The sequence below is a fragment of the Mycteria americana genome, chromosome 2 (genome assembly GCF_035582795.1).
Source record: "Mycteria americana isolate JAX WOST 10 ecotype Jacksonville Zoo and Gardens chromosome 2, USCA_MyAme_1.0, whole genome shotgun sequence".
NCBI lineage: Eukaryota > Metazoa > Chordata > Aves > Ciconiiformes > Ciconiidae > Mycteria > Mycteria americana.
Window position 1 is genome coordinate 119,020,869 of NC_134366.1, and position 26,916 is coordinate 119,047,784.

At 39.1% G+C, this 26,916-nt stretch overlaps 1 protein-coding gene across 1 annotated transcript; it reads right to left on the reverse strand.

The window, feature by feature from the left end:
* Nucleotides 1-25,515, reverse strand: RAB12 (RAB12, member RAS oncogene family). Its single transcript, XM_075494389.1, has 6 exons — nt 25,155-25,515; nt 11,549-11,609; nt 3,504-3,642; nt 2,867-2,956; nt 1,774-1,878; nt 1-1,249 (listed from the first exon to the last, which is right to left on the reverse strand). Exons 1-6 carry the CDS (start codon nt 25,396-25,398, stop codon nt 1,136-1,138), a joined length of 753 nt encoding a protein of 250 aa, XP_075350504.1. The 5' UTR covers nt 25,399-25,515; the 3' UTR covers nt 1-1,135.
* Between the last annotated feature and the right edge of the window lie 1,401 nt (nt 25,516-26,916).

Consider the following 26,916-nt stretch of genomic DNA (forward strand, 5'->3'; position numbering starts at 1 on the left):
TGTCATTCATAAATACAAAATTTTATTTGCACTTAATTAGTTTAGAAAGACCACAATGTTTTTCAATACCACAACATTCAGGACACACCAAGTTATTCAAATATGTAACTACCGATTTACCACAGCTAAACTAAACAGTGCATTTTAATAAAAGATATACCAAAGATATAATTCACAAATTCATTATCAGACAGAAACCTAACACAGTATTTGCTTGATGGGAATAATTTCCACCATTAGGAAAGAAAATAATTTTACCTTAGGTTCCCTTCCCCCCAACCCTACAGATGTCCAGACAAATACACATATATATTCCTTAACACAGGAAAATGTATCATCTTTTTTTTCTTTTCTTTTTTTTCTTAAAGAATTTGTCTGGGACAGCAGCATTGCTTTTTATACCTTCTTTTAGAGCTTGAATATATCTCCATTCTTTTATTGAAACTTAATGATTCTTGCAACCAAGTTTATGCTTACGCAGAAAATTATATATGCTATTTCAGAGTGCAATCTTAGATCTGCACCAGATGTGATGTCTTGATACACAAAGAAAGGGTGCAGCATTAAACAAAATAAATAAAAGACTGCCAAAAATTAAACTTAGCTTTTCAATAAATCCAGTCAGCAGAGGATGCTACAGCCAAAAATGTTTTCACTACATTGAAAGGAAACATAATGCTGATTATGGAAGCTTTGTACATAAAGTCCTCTGTTTTTAAAAAATTTGTCTTTAAAATAGTTAGCAAAGCACCATATACGTATCTTCATACCAGAAGAGCTTCTGCCTGCCTGTTTATAATAACAAAGAACTATTACAACATTTATGTCAAGAATAGGTATAGATTTAATTTCTCCTCCTCCTCGACTGGAAGTGTGGTAAACCCCCACCGACTGTACAGTATTTATAACACTGGGGCAATGAAGGAAACATCATTGTGAGGGAGAGGGGTAATAATTAAATGTTATAGCTGAATCCTACACAGGATTGCATATTTGCATATTTACAAGTTAGTGTGTAGCTCTGACTCGAATAACAAAGTGCAACAAGAAACTGCCAAATGATTGTAGTGCAGAGTAGTACAGATACTTTCTTTACCCTCCCACTCCTATTTTTCACTCTGTATGGAGTAACAAGTCAACAGCAACGGACATGTGGCCTTGGAGGAGGCAGTTCTGGTGGGATTTCTGGCTCTGGTTGCAGGGACAGGATACTGTTGGACAACTCATTTCTTATAACATCCAGTGGCATCTTAAAGAAAAGAAAAATCACCTGTAAACAGTCATCTGCATAGAACTCAGCACAAAGAACTCGTTTCAAGAGTTCACTGTCAGCCAAGGTCTCAATTTAAGGATCTTTTGGTTCTTATTAATGAACTACATTCGAGTAAGTTGTGTTGAGAATTTCTTTCAGAAAAAAGTTACATGACATTGTCAAAACAAAGCCACTTCCTAAACCAATTACAACAAATCACAACAGAACTGCCCGCAAATGAAAGCAGGCAAATGTACAGTCAGCTGCTGATATATAGCGAAGTTATAGGAAAGGGGAAGTACAGCAAATAGGAGCAGATGTTTACCAAATTCAACAGCAGTATTTATTAACTGAAGTGTTCAGCAGAGTCTGTGAACTACATCATGCCCACTACATATTAACCAAAAATTTCACCTGACTGCGTGTACTCGCCCTCTATGTCCTCCCAACAAGTACCTGCAGTCATTATTCAAACATTGACCATTTATGTGGTCAGAGGAACTACCACCTGAATATTTTACCTTTTTCAGAATGTCATCAACAAGTTTTAGAAATATTTCATCCACATTAAAATTATCCTTGGCACTTGCTTCACAGAACCGCATCCCAGTTATTTGCTGTGCAAACTGATGGAAGAGAAAATAAAATAACTACATGAAGATACGCACAAACAGCAACAAACAGCAAATATACACTCCTCATAAAGCCTTTAAAAAAACCCCACAACTTTCCCCAAATCTGTCTGAATTAGACTGGAGTCTAATTCAATTAATAATCCTGAATCTCCAAGGTACAGCAAATATTGCCACATATAGCTAATTTTCACTTAAAATTGGTTTACTGGAAAAGTATGCTGCATTTTTCCAGACTTAAATCTGAGAAATTCATGTCTTCAGTTGATGTGGATTGCTGCATATTGCCAAAAAGTAAAAACTTTTCAGAAGAGTTAATCTCAACCTTATTATTAAAATGCAGAAAAGGGAAGTACAGATGTAAGAATTAGCCTTGACTCTCTAACAGAAAATGCTTTACTTCCAAATGCATGATGGGTAGCTAAAGGAAAATGTTTGTGTATGTCCATATTGACAGTGTCCTGATCAAGATGGTGCTATGAGTGCCATGCTAAAACATATTATCTTGTCAGGTTCCTTACCATTTTTGGAGTTGGAAGATAACAAAAGAAACATGAAAACAAAGGTGAGCTAAGTAATCAAGCAGGGCTGTTGTCTGTCCTAAAATACTACTGAAAAGCAAATGTCTGGAAGAAGGCTCACAAAGATGTCCCGAGTAGAGATATCTCAATTTGTGATTCAAATCTTCACTATATCCTCTTTCAGAGCCCAAAAAGGAGTGTCCCCTGCACTACTGTGTAGTGTAAGCCACCTTGTAGTTTACTCTTTCTTTAGATCAAAGACATACTGCTCCAGCAGGAACGCATATAACTGCACATTCTATAAAAGTAAATACCATATGGATTTTGACAGAACACCACCGCTCTCAATATGCTCCTTAGGTCTAACAGTCTGAACAAGAGTAGTCATGGACCATCAGCAGCAATGCCACAGCAGTTTTGCTTCTAACAGTAACTAAGAATCTGGTTAGACCTGTTCTTACCTTTTCTCCCTGCTGTCGAGTAATCTCTCTATCAACTTCACAGTCCAGTTTATTTCCAACTAATAGAAGCTCTGCATCTTCTGAAGCATACTGCAATTAAAATATTTTTCATTAACTAAACCTAGAAATGTAGGATTTTTTAATGCAAACACAATATTAAAAAAGGGCAATTCCTCTACTAAATAAGGAACCACACCTACACAGTTTATATGTAAACATTCTTCCCAAACATTATTTAAAAAAATTTCAACTTCAATTTTTAAATTCCATTCTTAAAACATGACTTGAGAACTAGCTGTTCTAGTTTATCTAAGAATGAACATAATGACCTTATTTCACAGACAGGAAATAAAACTTCCCCCCCTCCCAGTGCACAGGTAAATGAATAATGTTACAGATTTCCACTGACGCTTCTAATTGGGACAATTCTAGTTCAAGGGAGCAGGAATGGACAACCATTTTACAACAAAAACACATTAATGTTAAATCCTGGCTAAAAGGATCCAGTTCAAATTAGTTGGCATTAGTTTAATAATCCTGTATCAATGCTGTTAAAAGTCTTACAGGGTACCTTTTAAGGAAAAAAATAATTGCTTCTTAAAAAAAAACATGTAAAAAGAAAATACTTAAGGCCTACCTTATCAATCATTTTCATCCATTTTGGTAAATCATCAAATGTTTCCTTCTTGGTGATATCATACACCAAAATAATTCCCTTGGCACTTCTGTAATAAGCTGAGGTAATGCTGTTGAATCTCTCCTGACCTGCTGTGTCCCTAAGAAGCAGCAGCAAACATTGGCACAAATATTTCACCAATTTGCAAAGTACAGAATAACTTTGTTTACATTTTCATAAAAATACCCCCACACTCATTAGACACTCTATATCAATCATTTCCTTCTATATGTGTGAATTTCAGGCAAAAAAAATGGAGCAGTACTTTCAATCATAAAAAGTTTTTGTATCAGGACTACTTATCCCATACTAACTTCACCAAGAAAGGCCACCAAACAGTTCTACATGTGCCTGAGAATGAAGCTGTCCAATGAAAACGTACCAGCAGATGAAGCTGGTTTTGTGTTGTTGGGGTTTGGTTGGGTTTTTTTTAATAGCCCTGAAAAAATGAAAAAAGAAATGGATACATGCTTATCAAACACAGCTGGACACCCAACTATAAAATGAGCAATGCACTGATCAGTATGATTCAAGCTTTCAGAGCCTTTTTGGATCAACCACAGCAATTCAGCCATGGTTCTAAAACTAATACAGAAACTACTGGCAGAAGTGAATGAAAAGAGTGAGCAACCACTATGTGGTACGGCTTTTGAAAGTAGATACCTGGCTTTCACGCTTACATCTACTAACCTGAGGTGTTCAAATAACATTTCCATTCTCACTTTCGCATTGTAGGTATTTCAGACAGGGTGCATTTACACTGGAGACTATTTTCCAGCAATGACACCATGTCACCTGTACTAGCTATGGCTTATATTCCATGTAGATGAGACAGAAGGGTTATTTTTTTACTGAACCATGAAAACTTGTGAACTGCTTTTAATCATATCATCAAGCCTACTTATGGAAGATTTTTGGCAGTTATACTAAAAAAATAGCTGGTGCATACCCTAAGTCTTAAAATGTGACTGGTATCACAACTGGAACGTAAGTTATACAGTGCTCCAAAGTGATCAAGCATTTGCTGCTTGAGTTCAGCCCCCAGAGTCAATGGATAACTTTGAAATTTCACTGTTAGAGCAAGTCAAAAGATGGACCAAAATTAAGAGTGGATGGGGGGAAATGTATGCACATGTGCTGGGACTCAAAAGTTCAAAAGGAACTCTCTTCAACAGTCACATTTTAGACAAGAGGAGGAGGAGGATGAATTTGGGAATGAGATTAACAATGGAGACCCGAAACACTTGTCACCAAAAAAAGGTCATGTCCACAAAATGCCACATCGATTGTCCTGAAGAATGAATTCTTCTAAAGTCTATGCACAACAAGCAGTAGAATAAACTACCACAACCCTATCTTGCTCTTCACAAGATCTTTAAGAATTTTAACTAAGCAGGTTTAAAAGTGAAGTACTTAACTTTCTCCTGAAACTGCCACAAGTGTACTTGATAGCAACAAATCTTTGCTAGTGATTTCACAAAGTAAAGCAGTGTCCACTAGAAAAAGATTTGAAACTTCTGCTTCATAGCCTGTGGAAAAATATTGACTACTTCACTGCCAGCCAACGGCATTGCAATATGGGGCAGAAGAGAACAAATTCCTATTGCATCCATTTTTATTTTATTTTTATTCAAATCCCATTTTCTACTCAGAACTTCAGAATTACATTCATTCAAACCTTTGGGACGCTGCAGAAGGTGAAAAACGGTAGCCTGTTTCAATAAGGTCAAGCTCTAGCAGTATTTCAGACCGGTTTTGGATGGTTAATTGGTTGCTTTCTTATCACTAATGAGGCATTTTTATTAAAGCAACAAAAGTTCTGGCAGCTGAAATTACATATGTAAGTATTACTCAGAGCAAGTAACTCTACTTTTTCTTCCATTACTTCTTTGCTATGGTCAGATTTATTTTTTGAAAGGTCCTTTGGACATTCACTCCATGAAAGATTAAAAAATTCTAGTATGAACCGTTGATTTTCCACATATGGATAACATTGCTTTAGTGCTTATGAACAGACTTCTCAGAATTATAACCTTGTAGAGCAGCCCCTGCCATCTGTTGCTAATCCAGCCTATTGATCAAGTGTATTAAGGATGGGATCCCTTTAGTTCCATTGTTCTGAGCAGACATAACTAGACGGCAGGTGGAAGGGCATACCTGATGTGGAAGAATGCATCAATTCTAGCTTTGGCTAGAATAATAGAAAAAGTTGCTTTTTTTTGCTGGCTGGTCTTCCCCCTCTTCTCTGTGCCCCTACCGGAACACAGAGATAAAGGGGCTCTTTCAGAGTCACCTGGTTGTGCGTTCAGGTGAGCACTAAGGACCTTTAGCAACTCCATCACAGAGGGGCTACCAGGGTACCAGGTCACTCAGTTAATACGTCAGAAAAACAGAGGGGAAATAAACACACTAATGTTCAGCTACCCTCTCTCAAGACAGTCGTCAACACACTGGATAAGCCTAGGGGCAGGCGATGGAGCCAACTATGCAATGTTACACTCTGCCACTCCTGCTATCTCCAACTCCGCATTTCGCCTAGCCTGCTGAGTGCTGTATCTCCAAGTCTACCTGGGTACGATCAGCCTCTCCTCACCCCACAAAACCCTCAGGCTCTTTAAAAGTTTATGGTATTCACAGGCTGCTGCTCCTCCTCTCTGTATCCTCAGGTCCTGCACTCGCCTTTGTGTAGGTCCTTCACCCAAATATCACACAACTTGTAGTCTGGCTTGCTGGCTAATCGAGACACACCACATGCTGTGGCCAATTTAAAACACTCACGGACAACCTGGCTGCCCACTACATACGTTAAATGGCCAGATGGCCACTGACTGTCACCTGCCAGTCGCGCTAATTACAGTGGATTATGGCTGACTTTCTTTGCCCTGCTTTAAATCATTGACTTCCCCACACTTCACACAACTGATGCCTCTCCTGCCGCAGCAAGTTTAAATGAAACCAGTCAACACGTTTCTGACTGTAAGCACAATATTCTGATCTTTGTTTCCTTTGAAAACTGGAAGAAAATAAGCTGAATTTGTGGTCTCTAACATTACATTAACATTGTACTAGCCTTCAAACAGTAAGGTGAAAATTGGAAAACTATTTCTGCAATAAGTAAGTTTAGAATGCAACCCCAAGCTACCTAAATAAGCTGCAGTTTGAGAAGAGTATCAAGTCACTCTCTCACATGGAAAATCTCATCTTCTACCAGGTGCTATCTTATTTTTGATGAAAATGTGCAGTAAATTCTTCCAATATTGAGGAAAAAGTGACAACCCCTAATGCAGAGCTAATATTAAAAGCATATTCAACTTAAAATGCCTTCCTTTCATGTGCTGTGCTGGAGCAATTAAATTTGTTATACTATTTTCATCGATGTATTACACTCCTGCAGCTGGAGTATTTTACTAAGGATAGCTATTGAAGCACCAGTGGAAAGCTGGAAGAAGAGGCGAGCATTACTTAACTGGGCTAACAGTATGCAACTTCATGAATTTCATAAGTGATACTAAGTGCTGCTAGTTCTTTATTTGCTCTGGTCAGAATCAACATAATAGAATAAGTCAGTTCAATTTAATTCAAACTCCAGAAGTCCAAATAATAAGTTACTATAACTTGATCAATGATTTGGCATCACTGAAAAAAACCCAACAGATTACTCCTTTTTTTAATGCTAAAAGCAGTTTTCTTTTATTGATTTTTTTCAAGAAATTGTTCTAATGGAAAAACAGTGGTATTTCTAAATTGTAATCAGAAACATACAGCGCATGGCTCCTTGACCATCTGTAATCTGCAATAATAAAACCCCACTGCATGGCTCTGTTTTTCTGCTTCCAAAACAGAAACTAGACATCACTCCAAAAATACAAACAAACATTACACCAAACAAAAGCAAATAAAAAAGCCACACAAAGCCCATTTTCAAGTGTTGACTTGTCATATTCTCACTATTTCAGACTACATAAAATACAATACAAATACAGTTGATCTTAATTAAAATAGGTTTGGATCTTTTTTGTTTTACATAAATGTTCTCTGGGTCTATCTAAAACAGTTGCTTGAAAAAAACACAGACTCAAAACTACCTTTGGCTCTGAAGTTAAATTAATTTTTTATGAGTGATGGTGTGAAGTGGCAATAGAAAGGAAAATATTTTTAAACATAAATAAAAATGTAACACTAATTTAACACTTTCACTTGCTCTGTGCTTTTATGGAACCTACAGGAAATATTTTTTAAAAGGTTTTGAAATTATTTTAGAGGTTAATTCTACTTGTCAAGATGAGCTTTTCCATGCCATAAAAACCACAAATATATTTAAAATCTTTTATTATATGAAATAATTTATTTCAGAGGTACTGAACAGAAGGAACTACATTCTGTTACATTCCAGGACAGGTGATCTTCTCCACAGACTACTCCGTACCCCAGAGATTTTCCAAGATAACAACTGTCCATTAGAAAATGCTGAGCTGGCAGGATGTGAACTTTTTAATGAGAAAGCACCAATTTAAACAACCTTCAGAAGCAAATCAGGCTGTTTTCTTGCCAGGTCACTGGCTTCCTTGGGCATTAAGCCTGTAGAGATACCAGAGGGCCCCTTTGGCTCCCCAGCAGGGAACTGGGCACAGTGGCAGAGCACCACAGCTTCCACTAACCAGGTCCTTTCAGAGAGGAAGCCAGAAGCGACTGCTGCTTGTGTCAGCTGAGTGCCCAGATTACTCAGGTAGGAGGGCACAGGCAGACACCCTACTGTCCTGCCGAGCAACGCCCGGCACACCTATGCTTCAAAGCATGAGAGTGGGTTTCCTATTATTTGGTCTAGTTTTCAAGCGTTGAAAAAGCACTGATTCACAGATGCTCAGATTCGCTTGGGACACTTATGCTAACCGGTAGTTCTGGTTACTTTACCTTGCGGCCTGAGCTGCATGTGCGCATTACTTCTCACAGAACGTATGAGCTTGTTTCAGCCAAGAACTGCAATGCAGCAGCAGATTTACTGTATCTACTACTTCTGGCAGCCCAAGGGGCACTACTAGTGTTCCAGGTGGCACAGAGAAGATGGACACTACTCTGTGTCCTCAGTGCTGCTCTACCATTTCATAATCTAAGGAGCAGGAGGTTGTTTCCTGACTGAAAGTCAGGGAAATAGGGGAAGAGGTACTGTGAGGTAGCAGGAACCAGACAGGAACAGGTAAGCTAGAGGCGAGAGCAGAGCCTCTGTGATCCTCAGCACACAGTATCCCGTTGTGAAAGGAATATGGGAGACAAGTCCAATTTGTATACTACTCTACTAACAGCAGCAGGTGTGAAAGCTGCTTTCAAAAGGACATCTTGCACGCTGTTTTTTTCCATACATTCAAGTAGCAAAGGTCTGTGGAGAACACTCTGCTGACAGAGTGGTCAGTGGAGAGACAGGTCAAATGACCATAAAAAACAACGAAAGTTAAACTTCCTTTTTAAATTGTTCTTGTTTGATTTTTTGAAGTAGAATCATCAGATGACTAAAAAAAAAAAAAATATCAAACTTTGATGCTTCGAAACATAACCTTAGTCATTTTAAGAAAACAGAAAAGCATAAACTTTAGAAATTATCTGTTCACCGAATAAAACATTCTTTTGTAGTAAAGTTACTGTAATCATTGTACATAAGACTGCCAGGAAGTATGAGGCAACCTTAATTCTGTCTCTGTGTAGGTATGAAAGGAGACTGACTTAGGATCAGCCATGCAGCTTAAGTCTGTATTTCTAAACTTCCAAATGTTTGACTTGGTAAATTGCTTTCCTCTTTTAATCTAACAATTGAAGGTACCATAAGGAGCAGCTGAGGGAACTGGGATTGTTTAGCCTGGAGAAAAGGAGGCTCAGGGGAGACCTTATCGCTCTCTACAACTACCTGAAAGGAGGCTGTAGTGAGGTGGGGGTTGGTCTCTTCTCCCAAATAAAAGCCATAGGACAAGAGGAGATGGCCTCAAGTTGCGCCAGGGGAGGTTCAGATTGGGTATTAGGAGAAATTTCTTCCCCAAAAGGGTTGTCAAGCATTGGAACAGGCTGCCCAGGGAAGTGGTTGAGTCACCATCCCTGGAGGTATTTAAGAGACGGGTAGATGTGGTGTTTAGGGACGCGGTTTAGTGGTGGACTTGGCAGTGGTAGGTTAACGGTTGGACTTGCTGATCTTAAGGGTCTTTTCCAACCAAAATGATTCTCTGATTCTGTGATTCTATAATAATAAGAGTTTATAAATAGGCCTAACAACATACACAACATAGTTCAGGATAAATTAGCAAAAGGAGTGGTTAACCAATTGCTTTTCCAAAAAATTAGAAGTATGCCAAGACAGTTTTAAGGGTTAAGTATAAGAACAGCATTTTAGCAGCCACTGTTGGAGAGAAAGTGACACTTAGGAACAGGATGTTGTGTTGATGGATTTTATAATATTTTAAAATATTATCTCTTTACATTGTATTTTCTCTACCATTTTAGCAGGGCTTCGCACACGAGTAATGGTCACATTTTAGGAACCTATCCATTTTTAGTTTTAAAAGTTTCCTATATCCTACTAGCATATTCTCAATATGTGGAAAATAATGGTTTAAACATCTCTTTTCCAACAAAACATCTCTCCTATAAAGTATTTATTCAACACAAATAATTTTTTTTATAAGCTTAGCACATTTCATATCAACAATTCATATCAGGTGTACAGTAGCATCTCCATATCAGAATTTTTTGTTACCTCTGTCAGCTCCAGCAGACCCTGGCTAACAATTGCTGGCTCAACTGCCAGCCTTGTGGTCATAGGTTTCCAAACGGGGACAGATGATGGATGAAGACATGCCACTAACATTCAAGTGTTAGGTGACTGATGATATCAAAGATGAAGCAGCAGTTAACTCAGAGGGAAGCAAGACAGACACATGGTGTGACAAACAGAGTTGATGGTGACCTGCCAAGAGGAGTTAGTAAGCTGAATTCACTGCATCCATGTAGTTAATAATGAGGAACCACCAGAATATCCCAGAAGTGTAACAAGGAGTATATTTAGAGCTTTTTTTTCCCCTCTATGGATTGTTAGCAGCTTTAACAGTTTAACTACAATGCCAATTATGCATCACACTGTTAATAAGCCAAAGCTAAGCTTCTACATAGTACTATATAAGATTAACGTATAGAACATAGCTGGTTTATTCTCTCATAACAATGTTTATGTATTGTACTACTCTGCAAAACAAAGGAGCTCTTAAGCTCAATAATTTCTAAACAATAAAAAACATATTAATCATTGACATGGGAGAATCATTATCAGGAAACATGTAACCTACTCCAGAAAGGAAAAGCTTAGCTCAGACTTTGAGCTTTCTGTAGTAGGACATGGGTACCAGTTAAGATATAGAGTCTTATTGGTATGGGATCATTTTACTTCTCAGTGCTGTTTACAGTGAATATAGTTTACTTAGTCTTGAATGCCCTTCACTTTGAAGTTATTTAATATAGCGTCAAAGAAACAGCACTGCCTATACCAGATTTCAGAAAAACAGTTTAGAAAATACTTCACAGTTGTTTTATAATTGCTGTTACAATGAAGGTCAGTTTTAAACAGTCCAGAAAATGAAAAAAAAAAAGACCAAACAAAAACCAAAGTATACTTTCTCTAGTGTCTATTTAACACAGTCACCTTTTGTTGTTTGTAGAACTCCTATTCTATTTCTTGTGTAGGTGATACCATTATTCTAGGAAAAGGGGCTTGAGACCTCTGTGATGTATTAACATTTCAGTAATTACATTCATGTCCTATTTCTAACTTTCTCTCTCCTTCTCCTTCTTTACCCTCACAAAAATCTAAGATCTATTTGGTTTTGCTTAAGTCTTGTGGGAATGGAGGAGAAGAGGAATAGGGTAAGAGCTAAACCAGCTTATAACAGTTAATAGTATTAGACAAGCATATTAATTCATGCTAGAACATAAAAATTAAAACATACTGCTGGTTGCACGTTTGTTTTACTTACCAGATTTGTAATCTAATTTTCTTTCCTCTTAGCTCTACTGTTTTGATTTTAAAATCAACACCTATAAATAAAATACAGTAAACAGAAAAGGAGGAATAAGAAGCAAAAGTAATGAGGGTGTAATTATTATTTTTTGATAGTTTTTTTTCTTTATATCAACTTGTAACAGTCTGAACAAGCAGAAGGGTTTGCACCACTATGGGTCAGGAACATCATGGGGATTTGACAACCGCTACATAGTCTGTGAGCCATCCAATTTGGCAGCACCACAACATAAACCTTCCACTTTGTGCAACACTTCCAGCAGCAGGTAAACCCAACACGACAGTAAAACAACAGGCATAGTATGTTTCTTTCTCCCCTATTCACCTTGACTGTCAAGGACAAGGCTGCTCTACTTCCAACTGGCACAGATGCCCTGGAGGCATGGAGCAAAACCAATCCCTCCACATCGGTTTTGTTGTCTGTGAAGTGGGAAAAATACACATCTGATTTCCAGGCTGGATGCTTAGCATCTGTAAAGCGCTTTAGTAGAAGTGCTGGAATTGTGGTTGGCTTATGAAGAAGTTTGTCAGCACTGTCATTCACCGTCATTTATTAGCAAACTGCTTAGATTTAGAGAGGGTATTTGACTTCTTTCCCAATTTCTTTTATACCTGTATGGTACTTTTACCCATCATCTCAAAAATCCAGCCACATTTTGAACGCATGCTAAATATCAAAGATAGAACCATGAAGACCTTGTTATACAGAAAGATTTTACTTCTATTAAAAAAAATAATGCTGGCAATCAACATGTAAGACATACTATGGTCAAACAATACCTAGACACAAAAGATTACCACCTCAACTACAAGAATATTTCAGGGTATAAATGTCCTAGAATATCATAGCATTTGTAGATTGTGAACCTGTTCATTTTAGTATACATTTGTATGAAGATTTTTGCTTCAGTCCTTCCTTCTGAATGCCATCCCTCCTAACAGTGATAAATCAAAGAGGGGGAAATAAAAAGACAAGAGAACATGGTTCAGACTGGTACACTTAAACTCACACAGAAGTGTAGAAGTATAGTGTGTTGGAAACACTTTTGCTATTTCACAGACAATTGTATACCAAGGATAGGGATGAAAGTGAAGAGGAAAAAAAGATTTTTATTTTCTCTAACAAAAACTACACATTTTCCTAACGTCTACCCTTGGTAAAAGCCGAGTGTCACTGCTGATATTGTTAGAGTCAAGACTGGATTGTAACTTTGACAGAAAGGACTGAACTTGGCCCTTATGCAAAGCTTTTCAAAACTCCTGAAAATTTAGGTAGGGAAAAAAAAGTGCATTTTACATCCTGAAAACCAGTTGCACATTGTTGACTTGGCATTTATTTCAAAGTGCTTTTAAAGATGTCTGTAAAGTTGTCGGTATGAGACAATACAATGGACTAAGTTTAAAAAACTAGATACGCTTGACTAATTGAAATATAAAGGATACACTCAATTCTATTTTTAGGTTGCAAAGCAGGTTGCCCCTGTTCAGCTAGACTAAATAAATGGAATGATCACTGATCTTCATTCTCCTAAACAAAAATCCCTCCAAACAGCTTGCAGTTGCACATTACATAGTGATAAAAGTATTGGTTACGACCACGACATTTGTCCTCTTTCTCCACGTCCTTAAAAGTGTCTAGCACACTTATTCACCAATTCTTGGAGAGCTATTCAGGACATCTGATGTTTATACTTCACTTACCAAAATGTATCCCATTCAAACCCCAGAAGGGTTGTTAGGCAATACAGGAGCTAAAGCGTTAAACTGATTTGTACTATACAGTTTACAATTTTAATGGCAATTTTCAAGTATTCATATGCAAATTGAGAAAAAATATTAGAATGATTAAAATTTCAGAGCATTTATTAATCCTAACTTTAAGAAATATTTTTCTACACTTTTGAAAAACCACCATCTGTGTTAGTGCAAAAGCAAAAGTGAAATGATCCAGCTACGCTCTACTATCCAAAATGTGGGAAATAAGAATTCTTGTAATTACTGCTTTTCTATTAACAAGATTTTTTTTTTAAAAGAAACACACATCCATTTCTACTGCTAAAAGCCTTTTCTCTATATAAATGCATTTAAACTATAAAATGCAATTGTCTTAATGGTCACAGCTTTGTCTACAACAAGACAAGAACTTTACTTGCCAAGGAGATAAGCAATATTAACTGAAATTGCTTCATACCTCTCCCTTCCTCAAGGAAGTTTGAATAAAATTGCCCACACATCTCAATCCCAATTCCCAATCCTGCCATTATCTCATACACAACATACTATATGATTTGCCATTCATCTAAGAACGCGAGTTAAAAAAATCTCACTTTTCTCTCCCACAGAAATACAAATAGAAAAAAATCTATGATGCTCATACAGGTGGGTATACTTGTCTTAGGCTAACAATTATATTTGTAGAGGAGCTTGATCTGGGCAGAGAGAGGATACAGCTCTGCTGTGTAAAGAAAAAGTCCTGTTGTCACACAAAAAAAGAAGTGTAAACCATCTCTGATCCAAAATTGTGTATTAAAAAACATCACGGGAATTCCACGTAAGTTTCACCAACTCCATCGACAAAATATTTTTATTTTTACAGAAGTGGTTTATACACTGCTGTCTTACACAAACCAAGGAACAAAAAGTTTTTGTTGTATTTTTTAAAAAGAAAAATAAATAATGAACTATGGAGAGAAAAATCCAACTGTTCTAATAAAGTAAATTTTTAGCTCAGGACTTCCTGGGACTAGCAGGCACAACATCTGAATGAAATGAAGTAGAAAAAAGCTTACCTATTAAAGAGATGGTTTCAAAATAAATAATACGTCAACCGCATTGTTATTTCAAAGGCAGATCTTTCTATTAATCATCTTAAAGTCATACCATGGAACGTTTCCCTACTGTTAAATTTTGCAACAAACAATGCAAACCAGTAACGGTTTTGCAAAAGCACGTTCTTCCACAGAACTGTTTGAATCATTTAATACTTAAGTCAGATAGCTTGCCAGAACTAAGCAAAGGTTGCTCAACTGCTCTTTAGTAATAATTAGTAATGCTCTGCAAGCATCAACACAATACCAAAAGCATAATGTCTGCCAATACTGAAGGAAAAAATCTGGCAACTTTCCTTTCGCACATGAAGAAACAAATTCCTAAGCCTGTCAGGTTTCATTACCGTGTTTCACCATAGACCTGCCAAAGGTAGTGCTTTGAGTTTACATATAAATTAGTAATTTAATTAAAACAACAACACAATCATTTGTTTTCGACTTCAATTTCAAATATCATCCCGAGTTAAGAACAAAGTTCAATGAAACAAATTACTTAGCTTGATTAACGTCAATGAAAATACCTAAATGAAAAGTTTTGCTATCCATACAATTAGTCCAGCTATTAAAAACAAGAGGAAAAACTGTTAATATTCTTTGCAAGTCAATCGGGGAAACTAACACTTTCCACTATTACAGATAACAAATACTTATTAGTCACACATAACATTGAGAGTTAGACAACTGCACCTTTCCATTCATGTATGCTAAGCCAGTCATATATGTTCTTTATATTTGCAGTTGTAGAACAGACCATTTGGATCAACTGCTTCAAACTCCCATTCTTCAGCAAAATAACTGCAAACTTCTTTTAAGCACCTCTGTTCAGCACAGGATAGAGAAGGTGTTAAGTCTGCTCTTAGAAAATGGTGTGGTTTTTTTAAAGAAGTGCTTTGTAATACTACAGTGTTGATGCCGGCAATATTTGATAAATTCTTTAAAATCCTTGCTTCAACAAACTCTTAATTTACAGTTGTTCTAAGCAAGATGTGTCTTTCTCAGTCTTGTTAAACCTAATTCTAAGACCTGTTAAGTACAGGCACATTGTCAGAATTCTTTCAAGTTTCACGCTGTTTGTAACGATACTAGCAATCCTTGCAGTTACTACTCCCTTAAGGCAGCTCCCAAACCACAACTAATACCCAAGTTTAATAAACTTGTGCATCTGTTCTGTGGTCAATCCCGCCAGAGGCTGCTCCAGTCTTGAAGCTATACAGTTGCACAAACAGTGGTGGGCTAGAATGCATGCACTGTCAGCATGCAGGACTTACTAGCCCTGGCATAACACTCTGCTAGCACAGCTACACCAACATGTTCCCCCACCGTTCGCCTCCAGTTATGGCAGGTATCCCCTAAAAGGATGTCAACAACAGCTAACATAAACAAGCCACTTAAGCACCTTGTGTCCTTAATTATGCACATAGAACCGAGGTCATGGGTTTATATATAGTTCAACAAAATAGAGGAATCAATAATTACTGTTGACAACTGCATTAAACCTGAACGACACATCTTGTAAAAGAAAGGATTTTAAAAGGCTCGCTCTAGCTGCTGCAACATCGGCAAACTCTTGCTGGTTTGCCTGCTACCTAGTTTGCATTTTAAATGCCTGCTGGCTAATTTATTGTCAACGAATAACCAAACGTACACACGCCAGTGGAGCTAACAAGTGCATGTATTTATGATCATACTGAAGTGTGCCCTCTGCCAGGTCGCAGTGATGTGAGGGGAACCAAAAGCCTTATCACAATCTCCCCTCTCATTAAAAAGTCGGCCTCCTCTCCATACATTAGGCTTGCATGGACCTCAGGCAATCGATGCATTCAGTTTTTCTAAAATTATTACACTCACACCATGAGTAAATCCAGACCATCACCTCTCTCTATGAATGAAAGGTGTGCATTCTGGATGTCAGATTTTGACCCCCATTTTTCTCTGGAAAAGCCTTTTTCAGGAATCCAAACACACATCCCGTACACATGTATTAACTAATGAAAAAGGCACAAAAATACAGATCTCGGCCTCTGGTTTGGGTTTCTGATTTTGTATCTATTAAGCATTTCAAAGGATACTGATTCAGCTTGCCCTACCACTTAAAACTGCAAATGAGCTGCTGCCCTCTCCCCACAGGCTAGATATATGCCAAATAAAAGCATTAAGTACAGCAGCACTTATCTGGTGCGTGTAAGGTAAGATTATTACTTAAGGATTTTCAAAATTTTATACAAAGCACATTGTTTTTGTTAATAGCACATGAACTTTAGATTAAAAATATGCTTCATGCAAATGAGAACATGTTACAACATGCGCTCAACTGAAACTATGCTTTTTCCAGGGGAAATAAAGGGCTAGCAGAATAGAAATTTTTTTAAAAAGTATATTAAACACACAGCTAAGCAAACTGTCTGTAGTCCTTTCAAAAATAAACAGCCCTGAAACAAAGAGAACAGACACTCAAAATAGAAGTGCACTAATGACGTTCTAGATAAGGGCAAGTCAGTGAGGATGACGTATCGTGTCACTGAACCAAACTTGAGACTGTTCCAAATTTGAGACTGAAATCCAATAAAAATTAAGTCTAGCCCAGAACAGATTATAATACATAAATTTCTCACCCCACACAGGAACTAAGTTACCTACTAAAGCACAAGCTGAAACACACACAACTGGGTCTAGCCTTTCTCTTTAAAGCTAAAAGAATTTGTTTAGAAATAAAACAAATAGTAAAGAAACTTCTTAGGATGCATTTTGCATTTAGGTTTTCCATATTTTTTTTTTTCGCCTAAGTGGCAGAAAAAGGAAGTGGAACAGTTTTGGTTTTGCTTAATGCACACAGAGTGACCTTTCGGAGGCCAAGATTTCCTGATAACGAAGTTAAAGGAGGAGCTGGGAAAACAGATGCAAATAGGGCACAAAAACGCCCTCCAACTAAAATCAATTCCAATAGATCAAATTTTCAGAGGCCTATTAGTGATTTGCATCAAAGCAATTCAATCAGTGAAAAATAATCAGACCACGTTTAAAGAAACACAAGCCGTTTAAAAATTCAGAGGTTGCATACTAATTAACCATTAGAACAGACATATAATTCAAAGACTATGACAGTTTATTTAATTTGGACATCTGACAGCATTATACAGACAAATTTTCCTACTTCTGCTACAATTGATGACTGAGGTCACATGCTTCTTGAGGTAAGAACTGCCTTTGTTAGTCCTGGTGTGTAACTAAATACAATACAATACTTACACCTATCCAGAAACTACTGAAGTCAATGAAAAGATGCTCAATAGCTTTGATACTGATTTCTACCATCTTGTTTGGGGGGGGGGGAGCAAGCAATGACAAAAGGTACATGGAGGGGAGAGGGGAAGGTTACAAAAACTGTTTCAAGAAAAAAAACCCAAAAGCAAAAAACCATTGTATCTTATTTTAACTGAAGCTGTAGAACACAAAGTTAATTTTAAAACACACTAAAGCGGAAATACCTCTTTCAAACTGCATGTTATAAATTTAAAGATTTTAAAAAGAGATTTGGAAGCATTAAGTATTAGTCAGATATGAGCCAGTTTGGGGATTATTTTAGAGGCAGGTAAAGTACGTTGTCCATAAAGCTTCAGCGTGTAATTCTAGAATGATTCACATGCAGACATTTGAGACTGCTCATCTAAAATAAAACTCTAGCCATATCTCAACTGTCAACTGTGCTACAGACCAGAACGAAACAGATACACCAACAACAGAAAAAAAAAATCGGTAATATACATGCAGTGACTAAATTTTGAAGGTGTAATTATAATGAGTTTTTAGAAAACTGGCAGTGATTTTTGATTATATACAGCTTCCAATATACAGCTTCTAAACACGTCAGATGCTTGGTACTTCCAAACTGAATGAGAATGGAGGAGGTTATCATTTCTTTACTTTCTTGTGGACAGTAAAATTATAAAGCCTTTAACAAAATGTAGGCTTTTGACACGATTTACAGTACTAAGTTCAAAGCATGCACCAAAATTTTGATAAACAGAATGAGGTGGAAGAGGAGCGTGGAAGGACTAAGACTCTCTGTGCCTTCTTGAGCAACACTTATTTTCAAAACTTCTGATTACAGAACAAGAAAACATAGTGAGCTGCTGGTCTACAACTACCTGACCTGAAAGGAAAATTGAATGTGAAGAAAAATTAAACTTACTTGATGAACAGCACTATCCAGGTTTTAAAAAGGCAGAATCTATTTCAAAATGAGACTGAATTTAGCATTTCATTTTAGGTATCAAGTTTCCCACTCTTTGGGATATCAGAAGAAATAAGTTGTAAAAGTGTTGCTATATGCTGTTAAATAGTTGCAATTTTAACAACTAGGAGAACATTAATCCTCTTTCTTGTTTAAGGACAGCCTAGTGAAGATAGTTTACAAGGACTTCAGGATTTTTGTGATGAAAGGCACTCTAAAAAGTCTCTCTCTTCCATTTTGTAGTTTAGCTAAAACCACAATTATTTTGCATAGTGCATACACTATTTTCATCAAATGAACATTTAAGCTCACAACTCCCAGAAAGAAGTAAGAAAGTCCATAACCGAGAATCATACGGCCCTTTTTTTTTTTTGCTTCTGACACGCTCAGCTGTTCACAGCAGAGACTGAGTTTGACAGCTGCATTCCACTCTCCTTGCAAACTAAACTCCGCATTCGACACCATTCAAGTGGCCTCTTCATTTTGCCTGTTGTTTTACTGCGTATTCTCATATATGTACTGACTAGGGACTACAAGGTACTCTGACAGTTCTGTAGTGTTGATATAACCCAGTGCCTGAATATTTCTACCAGCTGAAGTTAACATCTAGTTTACAAATTAAGAAAACAAACTCAATTTCAAATTTACTCTTCTTCGCAACCTCTTGGTAATTAAAAACCCCATACCTTCCCAAAACCCTATTCCTGAACCCTGATAATTTATATCATCTACATACTACATTTTCGTATTTTAAAATACAGTTCTGTTACCTTATGAGGACTCAAATGATTACGCACGGAAAACAACTGCTGACTACACCAAATGCTGTAAAATATGCTTAGTTGACACATCCGAGGCAAACAATGACTTGCCAGGTGCTTTCAGTCGCTGTAGTCTCTAGTGTCAATTAGAAGTGACAACATCGCTCCTAAAGGTGAAAGGCAGCTTCCAGAGAACACGGGCTTTTGTTGCAAGTTGCATTTCCTAAACTTACAGATACAGAACTGAAGACAAACAAGGCAGGTTCATACATGCTCCCTAATTATCTTAAGGTTTTGTGTAAGACAAAATTGTTTTCTGTGCAAGTTTCCAGCCTCCTGCTCTCCTCTATTTGTAGTTTGTCAAGTAATTGCAGCACACCATTAATGAGGTATTTGTTTGTTTTATTTACACTATTCTGCACTAGCCAAAAAGCCAATATATAACAGCAGATATGTATTCATACCCTGGACATGCGAAGATAAGAAGGGTCAATTCTCACAGAAATACCTATCACTGATCAGAACTTTCTTCCTTTTTTTGTACAACAGCAAAAATTTCTGTCTGAGCACAGAGCTGATTTTGGGTATAAAGCAAGGACATCTTACTGCTACTTTGTCATGATGTGGTAAAACAAGACACATCTATTTCTACCCTTTCTTCCTTCTCCCCACCCCAACTAAGTTTTCAGTGCTATCTCATGGAAGGGAAAAAAAAAAAATCTTTAAAGAAAAATTAAAATTAACTATACTTGTCCGAAAGAGCCCACAGGCACATACAAGTGTAGCAAAAAGACAAGTGTTCTCCTAGTTGATGCAGGATGTTTTTCTGAAAATTTTATGTAGATTGTTCTTCATCTCAGATTACATCAAATTACTAAACTTGTTTTTTAAACATAATTTCAATTATGATTTACTGAAAAATTATTTTTTAAATGGTTAGTAAGCCACATACCCTGTTTACAGTGCTTGTGAGAATAAATACTGACTAGGTAACTAAAAAACTGAGGAGCAACTTAAAGGGCAGTTCTGAAAAATGACCAATTGATACTTTTAAAATGAATAGGCTGATACTTTTAAGTGAATATAATTATATGACAAGCTTATGAGAATGAAACTTAACATTTGTGATGTTAGTCCACATTTTTTTAAGGATAAAGAGAATGAAGAAAGGTTTGAATTGTGGCAGAACCCCCAAATATATGTATAGATATATATCATTATATATGTATATATTTATATATCATATATATTAAAACCAGAAGCTGCCTGCCTTCAGATTGCTCTGATAAAAGATAAACCTAAAGTTTTCACCATCGCTGTTTATTATTTGATGGATGTTAGGTATTTTGCATGGAGATGGGTATTTTAAAAAGAATTGATAGGGAAAAGACTGCTTGGAAGAAAAAGCTACAGAGCTCTGTAAATCTAATGAGTTCCCAACTTACGTACCATTTCGCACTAACATCAAAGTAAAGTGAAACAAGGTCAAAGACCATTTTCGTGAAGCCAGAGGCGTCTTGCACCGCAGTACATTTGCTTGCCACTCATCTGGATTCCACAGGCTACAATTAGTCCTAAACAGATCACAGGTCACAACATTCCCATCCTGATCCACAACAGAACTTCCCATTACAAACTTAGCTGAGTAACTTTACCTATGATTTTGCTTATAAACTAGCACTGAAGGAAGCTTTAGTGTTTACTAAAAGCAGTACTGTCATTTCCTGCAAATAGTTGCTAAAAGGAGGCACCCAAAGTGCTCTGATATTATCAAGGACAAGGCCTCTTTCCTGGGATGCTTTCAGACCTGCTGAAAGAGAGCTGAAGGATAAGACTAGGCCTCAGAAACTTTACATACTAAACCAGCACATAAAAGAAAAGCCGAGGAGCTCAACTTGATTTGAGGGAGCAGGAGAGTCAGCTGCCTGAGAGGTGAGTCAGTGCAGTCCCTCAGGTTTGGGTGAGCAGGAACCTCAGGTTCAGAGATTAAAACCCAGAGAGAAGCAAAAAGCCTGCGGCAAAATACAGCAAATACTGCTGAGTACAGGAATTTTGTAGATCTGTCATGGAAGAAAAAACAGCAGAGACATTGGGAATGAGCTAAGATTTGGTGGATGCAGGTAGGACAGACAACCGTGAGACTGAGCAGTAGTTGGACAGATGCTGGGAAGAGAACAGAGGCCTTTGACTATTAAATAAAGGGACTCTGATGAAAAAGAGGGTGAGAGATTAATTTTTTAAAATGTTGCTATATAAATTATAACATCACCATTATGGAGATCTGAATTAACACGTATCCCTTTTGGGATAAGAACAATGCGGGGAAAGGGGGGAAGAAGCAAAGGCAAGCACTCTTCCTTCACCACCCATCTTTGAATCTTCTCACAAATGTGCTAATGAGTATTTATCCATGACCTTTGGAAAGACCATCCTTTTTCATGCCGAATTTGGCATACTTCTTTTTAATTGCCAGGAGTCTGAAAAACCTCTAAGCGATAGTTTTGGATTCTGCTCCTGTGTGAATAATGCAGGTGCGTGGGGGTCAGGTAACAAATCATAAATGGAGATCAAATTTTATTTTAAAAGAAAAAGTGTATGTATATTTATGTTTGTTGACAAAGCCAATATTACCCTCACACAAGCATTATTCCATTATAGAAAAGAAGTTACCTTAACTACTCTGGATTTAACACTGGCATGAAGAGAATTTTACATCATTGCAGATACAGAGGAACATTTCTAAAAACAATTTCTTTGCCCAAACAAGTAATAAAAATAAGTTATAACCTAACAGTAAGAACAAACATTCAGACCTAGCACATAAAATTGTAAACAGCAACATCTATTTCTCATCTGACAACCACATGCAAAAATCAGTAAATATTTGAGCATATTGAGTATTCTCAGTACTATGTAAATAGCAGATTAAGTAGACACAATATTCTATGCAACTAATTTAATGCCCAAAATAAATACATCAAAAGAATTTTAGATCAACAGCACATCGTGTGCCGTTATGAATAATGGCTGAAATCTGCCAAGCTATTTTCGAACACTTTCAAAGAACTTCAGTATTTTGAGATGAGACTGAAGACATGTTGATGTGTTTTTATTATAGAATTTACTTTACCAATCTGGCAATGTAGTCTTCTTAAATTAGCATTAAAATACTGTATCTTTTTTAATTGAATCCACACCTCCCCTTCTCAGCAGAAACACTCCACTTTTCAATGACATGGCCTTATTATCCTAAACAGCACTTAGGGACAGGAGACAGCCAAAGGGTTTGGACATTTGCAATTCTTCCACTATTGGAGAAGACCTCTGAGTAGCCTGTACACTTTCATGCAAAAGGTTAAGATGTTAAATGTTGTTCTGTTTCGCCTGTACTTCCACAGGTTTAGTATAAAAACATAAACATAAGGTTGAGACCATTAATATCAAGGTAAGGGAGTAAATGTGTATCCTAGCATTCCATTTAAAATACAGTTTTGCTAATAAAAGGTAGATACAGCAAATTTTAGTCGTTCGTTTGGTTACATAGTCTTTTCAAATTTAATCTCAAGGTATATTCAGTTTACATAACTTCCTCTGACATTGCATCAGTCACAGGGTTTTCAACAATGTTTCAAAACACATTCTCCACTTGTAATTCTTGAAAACCACTGCGTAAGTGGTGGCAAAGAAAGAGCTTTATGATTTCAACTCTGTATCAAAGTCTGACCTCAGGTCATTTTGGAGTGTGGGTTATTTTCAATCTACATGAAATGTAAATAGCAGAAGTTACTTTTTCTTATTCTATAGTGCAAAAAAGCAGTGTGCAAGCTGACTGTGAAAAGCTCTTTCATTTAGCAGTCAATGGATCTGAGGGAATCTCAACAGCTCTCAAGTTTAGTCAGAGGACCTTGAAAGAATGCCATTACTGTCAAGTCTTTCTACATGTATTTTGGCACAAGTCGATTTCCCTATGCTGCTTTATGTTGGCACACTTTGTACATCAAACATTACGTAATCTTCTGTCTAGCAGCATACCACCATTTATTTCCTGTTTCTTTTCTAAAATAAGGAAGCTTCTCCGCATCAATCACTGTCTCAGTTATCTAGCAAATCAGTTTTGCTTACAAGGCACCAGACTGGAAGTCTGGACCGGGATCTAGAGTACCTCTTCTCATTTCTCAAGATTCACATCAGGAAACTAACCCTAGTTACAGAGAGCAGCCCAGCCTTGAAGGAACCCTTAATGTAGGTCAACCCAAAGAAGATGCACATGAGTTCAAAACAACATATAGATCTGGAGAATTTATAAAGAATACATTCCGCTATTAGTTCTATTTCCTCAAATGTAGCATGTATTTAATTAAATCTGTCTGTCTACAGAAGCCATCACCATTTCTTCATTACAACACATCACTTGAGGATTATACCTCTGATATGTTACCACTGTCTTCTAACTTCTACGAGGTTAAGTTATCAACTTCAAAAAAAAAAAAAAGTATCGACACTAACAGTACTGATCTGCACTACTAGATTTGGATTTTAAGAGGACCTAGGAAAGAATGAAACAACTGATAAAATACACATTAAAACTAAAGTAACTGTGTATTATTTTGTCACAGGAAGATAATTTTGGACAGTAATAATTCAGTTTCTAAAAGGCAATACAATCACTTTCCATCACGTACTGTTTCCTCACATTCCAAGCTACAACTAAGCTAAGCACACGTATTTTCCAATGACACAGACTTAACAACCGCCTTGCTGCAATACTCAAGAGTTCAACTCCAAGGGTAGGACTATAATAACAATGCAGCCTAAGTAGCTTGTTTTCCTCCCTTTACACAGGTGCGCATTAAAAGACAGCAGGCATTCAATTACCTCCAAGACTCGCACAGATGACTAAACCATGAATAAGACAGCATTCTACAGAACTAGGAGGTTGCTCTCCAGTTAGTTGTGTGAGGAACAAAACATGCAGCGTGCTCAAGCCATACTCTTCAAGAAACAAAACATTAATTTCCTCAGATCTAACATCATGGAGGGTTCCTTGATGAAGGTGTAACAGCAATCCGGAGTTAATCAGACTATGGTCTGGAACAGTACTTGAAGTCCCATCGACTATGTTGAATACACACTGTGCAACTTTTCAACTCCTGAAATAGTTCCGTTGCCCTACATGAAACATCTAAGACTTGTGCACAATAACCCATTTTACCAACCATCCCTACTTTTTTTTTTTTTAAACTGTGTTGCTTGTTGTTAGTAAGAGCGAAACAGGATACCCAACACCTTCTCAAAACTTGCAAGGATAATTAGGGCCTCCACGACTTTTCCATCAAGAGCTGGGAAGTCTGACACCAAGGGCTCTCTCGCCATAAACCCTGTGAGCTTCACACTGCGAAGCAGCACATGGCGTCTCCAGCAACTCCTACGGCCCAGCAACGCACCCGGCGCGACACAACCCGGCACTGCCAGGCGAGAGGCTGGGTGGGAAGGGGACCACCACACACCCCGAAGGGGACGAGGGCTGGAAGGCCCCTGAGGGGAAAGTCTCGGGCCGGCATGTGGGGAGGGGACCCACATTGGGGAAAGGCGGGAGAGCGGCCAGGGAAGGCGGCCGCCACATGAGCCCCGTGTTTCCACGGCCGGGCCCTGCGGCAGGGTGGGCACGGTGAGCACCGGGTCGAGGACACCCCCCTCCCCCGGGACGGGACGGGGCAGGCGCGGCCCGGCGGTCTCCCTTACCCACGGTGGACTTGCAGGCCTCGCAGAAGGTGTCGTCGGTGAAGCGCTCCATGAGGCTGGTCTTGCCCACCCCCCGCGACCCGATGATGATCACCTGCAGCTTGAAGTCGGCCGGGCGCGGCGGCTGCTTCCTGCGGCGGGACTGCCCCCCGGAGAGCGCCGGCGACCCCCCCGCCGAGCCCGCCCCGAGGTCCAGCCCGCCGCCCCCCACCCTGCGCTGCGGCAGCCCCGAGCCCGGCTCCATCAGCGACGCATGCGGCGCCGCGCTGGCGCCGCGCTCCCTCCCCGCCCCCGCCGCGCCCCGCGCTCCCGCCCTCCCCGCCACCGGCGCCGACGACTGCGAGGCAGGGGGAGGAGGGGGCACCGAGGACGAGACACGGCTGCCGCCCGGCCCTGCGCCCGGCCCGGCCCGAGGGGAACAGCAACAGCAACAGGAACGGGAACTGCGCCGCCGCCGCCGGGAGCGGCGCGCCCAACCCCGCGCCCGGCCGCGCAGCGCCCTCTACAGCACCGGAGCCGCCGTCCCGCGCCGCAGTGCCGGGGGCGGGGAACGGCCGCCCGCCCCGCCCTTCCCCCGGGCTTGGGCCGGCCGAGGGTCCCCGCTGCCCTGCCGGCGCTGCCTGCGCGGGCCCCGCCTGTGCGCACCCCGAAAGTGCGGTGGGGAGGGGGGCTCCGCGCCGCAGGGCCTGGAGTCCGCCCGGAGCGGGGCTGGCCCCGCGCCGCCTCAGCCCCCTTGGCGGAGGTGAGCCCTGGTGGCCTCCGGCCTCGCGCGCCCGGAGCCTGCGCAGTCAGGCCCTGCTTCGAAGCGCGGTGCGAGCTGTCCGTGCCTGAGGGACAGCTCGAAGCGCGGAGCGAGCTGTCCCTGCTTGCCCGCCCCTGAGGGTGGGGTCTCCCCTAAATTTACCTTCAGGTAGTCAAACAGACCACAGCCTCACACGGACCCCCCCTGCGTGCAGCACCACACGCCGCTCTGGTGTCGGCTGCGGGTGGATTTCACAATCAAATCCACACCTAATACCTGTGCATAGGGATGACATGCCTGCACCCAGGCACGGACCTTTTCACAACACCATATGCTAGCTCAGTTGTTCAAATTCCAAGCAAAGGAAAAAATGGCATTAGAGGAAGTAATGTCATAAATCATGTGAAGGAAAAGGATCAGGATGAGCAGTGGCTCACTGTAATTTTTGAGGAAATTTCTACCTCTCCAAGCACTGAGGACTTGGAGTTCACAGAATCCAGATTTTTCAGCAACGGCAGGTGGCAAAGATGTGGGCCTGACTTCCAGAGGTAGGAAGGATTCACGGTTTTAACTGGGATCTACAGGTAGGTGCAGTGTTCCTCTGAACATCAGACGTGAGGGCAGCCAATGCTAGTGGATATTTGAGAAAATTTGGTCCCATCTTCTAGATTCTCACTACCATTTGTAAGCTAAGGAAATTCCACAAGGGAATATCAAATTGGGCTTTACACTTAGGAAACCATTGCCGTACAGGAATGATTTTCTCAAGAGTTAATTTTCTGGAAGAAACAAGAGACAATTTGACAGTAAGGCTATGTTGTCAAGAACAATTAAAAAAGCCCCCAACAAACTAGAACTAGTTTAACATTTTTCTTAATTGTCACTAGTTTTCATCACCAGAAATATTGGCAGTTCTTCAAACAAGTAGAATGGTCTAAACCTAAAAAAAAAAAAAAAAGCTTAACAAATCAATCCCAACACTTCTTGTGTGTTACTCTCACCCCACCCTCTACCCTCTTC

What these genes read in the sequence shown, in the direction of transcription:
- RAB12 (XM_075494389.1), bottom strand. Translation starts at nt 25,398, where the DNA reads ATGGAGCCGGGCTCGGGGCTGCCGCAGCGCAGGGTGGGGGGCGGCGGG. An exon ending in GGCCTGCAAGTCCACCGTGG is followed by an intron (nt 11,610 to 25,154) that starts GTAAGGGAGACC and finishes TTTTATTTATAG; the next exon opens with GTGTTGATTTTAAAATCAAA. An exon ending in GGATGAAAATGATTGATAAG is followed by an intron (nt 2,957 to 3,503) that starts GTAGGCCTTAAG and finishes TTTTAATTGCAG; the next exon opens with TATGCTTCAGAAGATGCAGA.